This window comes from Penaeus vannamei, chromosome 16 (assembly GCF_042767895.1).
Source record: "Penaeus vannamei isolate JL-2024 chromosome 16, ASM4276789v1, whole genome shotgun sequence".
Taxonomy (NCBI): Eukaryota; Metazoa; Arthropoda; class Malacostraca; order Decapoda; family Penaeidae; genus Penaeus; species Penaeus vannamei.
Window position 1 is genome coordinate 11,826,724 of NC_091564.1, and position 7,500 is coordinate 11,834,223.

The 7,500-nt window shown below is 33.0% G+C and overlaps 1 protein-coding gene across 1 annotated transcript in view; it reads right to left on the reverse strand.

Annotated features, from left to right (window-relative positions):
- Positions 1 to 1,373: 1,373 nt before the first annotated feature.
- The window catches only part of LOC113815839 (methyltransferase-like protein 22), a 7,970-nt gene continuing 1,843 nt past the window's right edge, over positions 1,374 to 7,500 (reverse strand). Inside the window, exons 2-6 of the mRNA XM_027367852.2 lie at positions 6,985 to 7,119; positions 6,481 to 6,666; positions 4,362 to 4,529; positions 3,115 to 3,214; positions 1,374 to 2,932 (exon numbers count right to left, since the gene is read on the reverse strand). Coding sequence (XP_027223653.2) covers positions 2,749 to 2,932; positions 3,115 to 3,214; positions 4,362 to 4,529; positions 6,481 to 6,666; positions 6,985 to 7,119 — 773 coding nt within the window. The 3' untranslated portion in view covers positions 1,374 to 2,748. The remainder of the gene's footprint in view (positions 2,933 to 3,114; positions 3,215 to 4,361; positions 4,530 to 6,480; positions 6,667 to 6,984; positions 7,120 to 7,500) is intronic.

Here is a 7,500-nt window from a genome sequence, read left to right on the forward strand (position 1 = left end):
TTAGAAGGGTCTATGTAGACTGTTTCTCTCAAATAATGTCCCTGCCCAGAGAAACTACACACACACACACGCACACACACACACACACACACACACACACACACACACACACACACACACACACACACACACACACACACACACACACACACACACACACACACACACGTATATGTATATATATATATATATATATATATATATATATATATATATATATATATATATATATATATATATATATATATATATATATATATATATATATATATCAGACGTGAGCTGACGAATTACCTGACGACCGTGACCTTCCACTTGCTACCCACATAATTATTGCCGCGTCCTTGGATAATTTGAAGTTACATGTGCCGTTTTTACACACGCCCGCACGCACCCCCCCCACACACACACACAACCACACATACACATGCATGAAACCGGATCAATAGATATATATTCTCATTCATATCTTTTCTATATTTGTAGTCCCCAGTTTCATACCTAACATTTCGAAGGATAGGCCGTGATCTATTCTTTTATTTTTGATAGACATGTTATTATCTCGCCATGAAGGTTGTTTTGGTAGCGTTGGTCAGTTTGCTGTTGGTTACCAGGATAACTCAAAACGTTATGAACACTTTTATTTATTTATTTTTACAAGAGGTGTCATATTCAGACTCAGATGCCATCCGGTGGTGATCCGGATATAGTTAGTTTTAATGAAATTCTTCAAGTTTGAATATTTTTCTTGCATCAGTGGCCCTATTGACTTGGTGGATGTATGCACTCTCTGAATGCTTCCAGTATCTTATTATATTATTTGCAATGTATATAATCCAATATGATGTAATGTATAATGGAATACAAAGTATAAAAGCATAAACTATGTATGGATTATAAGGTATACAACCTCAATGAAGTCTCACCTAATCAAGTATTGAGGTCATATAACATTGTTACAATTTCTTCCTAGATCAATTAATCTTTGATCAAATTAATCAGTACTGGTAGTGAAGAGTGAAAAGTTATCCCTTTTCATAATGCTAATGTCAGTAATAAATTAACATGTTATGGAATTTATTTTAAAAATCACTAATTCAAGCTAAGCCAGATATGGGTGGCCTTTGATCTTTGACATGATAAGACTGATAGAAATAATGCAGGCTGTCCTAGCTGAATCTTTAAAAGATATTTTGAATGTATATTTTAAAACCTGACACCTCAGAAGACTGAAGTAAGTTTTAGGACAGTAAAAAAATGACTTTGGAGTAAGTACTTGGGTTGTATACTTGATATTACAATTACTATTACCATATATAATTTTTCATAATTATAATTGTCATTTTACACAGATGAGGACGAATGAATTTCACTTACGGTTGTAACATTATATTACAATAATGCTTTACAAGTTTGGATATTATATATGCATAACTTATGTACTTTACTTGATATGAAATAATTTAATATTTTTTATTTTACTGTATATCAAAGTGTGAGATGTAATGTAACACCAGAAGTTTTTTTTTATACAGGAAGATATGATACAAAATCCTAGGTAGAGGTATTCTGAACTGCAGTTTATTCACATTCTGCATTCACATTTTACTTGTCATAGACTCACCTTCGTAGTTCATGGACATGATATTGTTTCTGACATGCCATAATACCTACACAATGTATATGACATATTCAAGTGAGTGCCTTGGATCTGGAGAATACTTTGTTATTATGGAGTTGCAATTTCACAACAAAAAGGTATGGCAGTGACAATTTTTTTTGTTCTTTTTTTTCCTTAGTTCCATGACTTTTAAAATAGAGAAATAGCTTCAGCAATACAAAAATATCCTTTTATAATCAGGTTGTTCCCGTATCAGTGTACAGTTTCCATAACTTTCTCTTTCCTTACAAATGTAAGAAAGAAAAGAACAATGCAAATGCAATTTACAAACATATCAAAGCTTCAGAATTAATATTTTAAAAATAACAAATGCAATCCTATCTGATAACATTACATGAAGTAGGAAAACAGTATTCCAAATTCTTGGAAGATCCAATTTCTTACCCAGAAGATAAAATGATACACCATACTCTAAAGTAAAATTCATATATTGCACAAAATACTGAACTATACCAGCAGTACCATAAGGGAAATTAGTTCTTGTCCAATGACTTCTATATGCTTCCTAAACTCCTGTAGTAAGTCACAGTATCATGTTCCAAAATTCAATAAATTTCCTATGGGAACCTTAAAAACATGCAACCTTACTATTCAACTCCTACATTTTCCAAACTTTATTGTAAGATATGTAGAAAAAAATGTAAATGACAACAAAGAACAGCACAAGATCTGTATTTGAGGCATTTTGATTTAATCTTACACAGAATTACATGAAATTCTGACGATATAATTGAAATGTGTCAAATACATAACATACAGTGTGAAGTTGTTTCAATTTTAAATTTCAAAGTAAATGGACATCACTAGTTGTATTCATATATAGAAAAAAATATATCAAATCTCATATTCATTCTCAATTCATATTGCAAGTTTTCTGCTGCCTAAAATTTATATTTAGGTATCTATGTACAGTACCTAATACTTAATTGTAACATCTGACTCAACCATAAAATTGATGTCACTGAAATGAAGAAGATATATATATATATATATATATATATATATATATATATATATATATATATATATATATATATATACACATATTGTATATTAATTCCTCCATATCATTTTAACTCTGCACTAATTTTCCAGAGCACTAAATTCTGTGTCTTTTCATAGTTGAAGTACTGCTTGAAATCGATGGGGACTTCTTCTGTAGTCCAGTTGATTGTTGATGTATTCTGAGAACGCAGCCACTCTATGCGGTCAAGGAAATAATCATAGCAAAATGCAAATGAAAAAACGTACCTGTGAAAACAAGGATTGTACTGCATTAATATAGTATTTAATTTCCATATCAGTTTAACAATATGCAAAATATATAAATAACACACACAGACATGCATGCATGCATCCCAGCACCCACACTTATACTAGCAGTTTTTCACTTATGAATAATTCATACACTTAAAAAAAAGTATATAACATACCTCTTCTCTTGTGCCACATACAATGTCTTGTTAGGTGGTTCACTCATCAATCTCAATACTGTCTTGAAGAACAGCTCTGTCAAGTGGTTGTTATATATTACTAAGAAAAAAAAAAAAAAAAGGGGGGAAATTATTAGTAATCTTCAATGTATTTCTTCATATTTCTTTCATGTGTCGATAATGGTATTTTGCATATACATAGGCTATAAGTAGAAAGAGATTATATACAATTTATTCATTATTTTCATTACTCAATAAAATATCAATAAACCCTTTTTATATTGCTAGAAACACAACTTAAAGATTATTAAATCAAGGAGTAAAAATCAAATGTAAATATGAATATCCTATAACAATTTAAGTATCACCATGACAAGACTTCCAACCTTCTTCCTTAGTCCATTTCCTGATAGGAAATTTCACATTATTCTGTCCTAATTACACAATGGCAATATCAAGAATAAAAAAGTGGGATTTATGTTATCATCTAACCACCAGTATAAACTAAATTAATGAATCAAAAAAGAAAGAAAGAAAAAAAAACTTTAATCATTCAAAATGAATAAAATTTGATAATTCTCCTGCCCTGATGGCAGATCTAATGTCAAAGCTTTTTAAGAAAAAAGTCTTAGAGTTACGGCACGGTACAAGGATACAGACTATGTAGGGCCATATTATTCATAGAGGTAATTACCTAAAGCCTAGGGGTGGCGCTAGTGAAAGGGTTTAGTAAGTCTGAATAAACTTGAATGAATTTAGAATAAACATCAACAAAGTGGATTGAAAAAGCTCTTGCTAATTCAGAACTGGTCCTCCTATATATTGAATACATTATATCAAAATATACAAAGATAAATTTGATATATCACTTTATTAATAAAACTCGTGACATATAGTAGGAGTTAAAATAAAACTACTAATTATTAGGTTAAATAAAGCTCACTATTTATAAGTTTAAGTAACACATACTATCTATAAGTATGAATAAAACTTTCTATCAATGAGTTCGGATAAAACTTACTATCTGTGGGGCCGCTGTGGTACAGTGGGGGTGCATGCTGCAGGGGATCAGGAATGTCTCCAAGTGAGAGGTTTCGAATCCTGCCCATGGTCTGAGGTAAGGAAGGTCATCCACTCTGGGAAATGGTCTGTCATTGCCAAAACCGAGGCCTTTGAAAGAAGGCACTATCCTAGCCCTTCCAAAAAAGGGAGTTCGTAACGTAAAACTGAATCATAAGGAAACTCACTATCTGCAGCCAGGATGATAGAGATGTCTTTAAGTGACTCAGAGTTTTCATCTATTGTAGCATGGTTATCAAAATCTAATTCTTTCACAAGGGTTTCTGCTTTAACCAATGCTTTATTTCTTTTGAAATTACGATGAATTAGAGAAAAAATTTCCCCGCGGTCCACATCTGAAAAGAATACACAATAGAGAAATAGGTAACTCTTCATACAGTTATTACAGCGTACCTTAAAAATACATGGATGGTTGAGATGAATTAGTGTCCCTAGCATTTTAATCTATTATTTGTTTTTTTGATTCAGTATTCCAATCTTTTAAGCAGCTTGATTTTCTGCTAAAGAATAGAAAAAAATCAAGACAAAAGCTGGTTCAACAAAGCAAATAGAACAGCTTGCCATGGAGATGTCAGGCATGCTAGTATATCTAAACACAATAAAACACCCAAAACCTAAAGTAACCTCTGTGTAATGTTTACAAATGAACCAACTTCTTTTTTACTTCTTTTATAATTCAATGTATTTTACAATAGTAACATGATTTAAACCAAAGTTTGAACTAATGAATGCATTGCCTATGGGTTGAGTGCATATATATTACATGCAGCTTTCTGTACCTTATCTGCTTTGGTTGTTGGCTCATGCTATTACCTTTTTACTGCCATCTCTGTGTTCTTCATGCTTTTGTGTCTCTGTGTTTGTTCACTAACAAGGAACCAAAACTTAGTGCTTGTGATGCAAGTGCTAATGTTCCTAAGCAACAACAAAAAGACATTTCAAGGAGGAAACATATTTCACTACTATTGGTATAAATGAGTAAGCTATGTGAACCATTAACAAGGCAGAAAAGAACAAATGGTTAAAAGGGTAAAGGGTATAAAAGTTAGTACATTTTGCATAAAAGAAGCACATTATCAAGATGGAGAATACACTTTCTATTTGGAAATAAGACTCACACAAGAGTTCTGATGTAATGATCCAAATTTGATATGTGTGAAAGGGCTTTCTCTTTTCAAGATGATGTGCAATGCTGATGAAGCAAATGCAGTTTATCTTCCTCTCATATTCCTTAGTTTACTGAAAGCATGGAATACCATGAGAATTACAAGTGGGACTTACATTAGCCACCATGAGACCCATGCCCCAGGCTTCAAGACTGCCACAGACTCATACACCTATTTTGTGGCAATGCAGTTGATTTTATGATTAAAATCTGGATGACATCTACGCCTTCAAAAACCTGTGCCCTACCAGGTAAAGCCTAAAACTAGTTACCCATCTACTGGACAGCTATTGCAGATACATGGATCACCATTGTCCATTATGTCCCTCTTTGCAGACTGGTTCTGCAAATGTTATGTTCTGAGGTTTTTATCTAGCCATAGGGCAAATTTCTTTCAAGATACTGCTTATCATGGACAATGTCCCAGCCACACAGTATCCTATGAATTCAACAATGATGGATCCTTTTCCCTCACAACATAACTTCCTTCATCCAATACATAACAACAAAAGTGTATACTACTGGCTTGGAGGATGAGATAAATATCTTCCTGCAGTAGTACAAGAGTTAAACCACTGCTCATTCATTGGCCTTGGAACATGTGAAATCTCAAAGTGTTTGTTTGTTTTGGAGGAAGCTGTGGTTGAAATGTGTGAATGAGAACTAAGGGTTTGCCAGGCCAACTTTGAGCACTCTCTAAATTCTTGCCTCTGGCTTATCAGACTAGAAGTTTATACTTTGAACATTATGAAAGTCATGCAACAGAGCTAATGGACACAGATATCAGAACAGCTGAGCATCAGGCTATCCTGCATCAGCTGGTAATGCTAAAGGCCATGAAGTTCAAAAGTAATTTGAGAATTCTGCTACCTTTTATCACCAAATGTGAAAGGATATGGAGAAGGATGTATCTCAGTAAAGGTAGAGCAAATACTGTTGGTTAGTAAGGACAAATAAGAATAGGAATTTATAACTGTATCAAGTATAATAATAAAAAAAAGTGATAAATATTTTCTTTATCAATATATCAATCTTCATTACAACTGATACTACAGTGGATTTCCTTTAAGAAAGACACAAAAAGTAAGGACAGAGAAACATTTTAAACCATCAATTCTCACCTGTAATCAAAACTTTCTTTACAATCATGCTGGCGACAATGGATGTTAATCCAACCCCAGAAGCCAGTTCCAGGATATTTGCATTCTTGAAGATCTCAGGATGGTGGAAGATAAAGTCTGCAAGAAGGAGAGCTCCGCGCCAAACCTGTTCACCGACCAAGTCTATGATTGTGGCACTCTGTTGTTCTGTTGGATGATGAGATATTTGTGATATTTGGTGGATATTAAGCATATTACCAGGATTAGAAGGTTCACTGATAAGAAAAAAATAAAAGTCAATGCAGATGGCAGTTCAATGGCAGGGATTAAGAAAATGTATGTGAGGTCCAGAAAGTGATTAAAATACAGTGTTACCAAGATAATTTCTAATTCAAAGATTGTCTGAGAATGAAAGAAAACACACTATCACTATTGTTATCTTGTGCTGTCCAATAAGCCTCAATGTACACATTATAAAATAGCAGTTTCATACTAAAACTCAAAACTTATCCAAGAAAATCTTACCTATAAGAACAACACCTTCTTTCTTAGTCTGACTGTCCTTTTCGCTGACTGGCAGATCCTTTGCTTTCATTTTTTTATTGGCCTCACCTGATGTCATGTAGGAAGGGTACACAAATTCATACCTTGTTAACACAGCTGTGGAAAAAAGTACAGATCAACATATGACATAAAAGGTGCAACTATGATACACCACTTAAAATATATCAGACCATCTACTTCATCTATAATTCTTTAATCCACACTTTTTTTTTTTTTTTACTTTCTTTCACATATTACAGTGTATCAAAGGAAGGTGTCTTAACTGACAAACTCAAAAGCAATAGGCTCCACATATTATAAATGTTTTCTTTTCCTTCTTCTGTTGACCTAATTCCATAAATGATGAATAGAAAAAATTGTCTCGCTATTAGCTATAATGACAGGGCAATAGGGGTAACTATTATCATTATTGGCAATAGGGGTAACTGATGCAATCATTAAAAAAAATCCTGGATCCAGATCACCACAAAGTTGGGC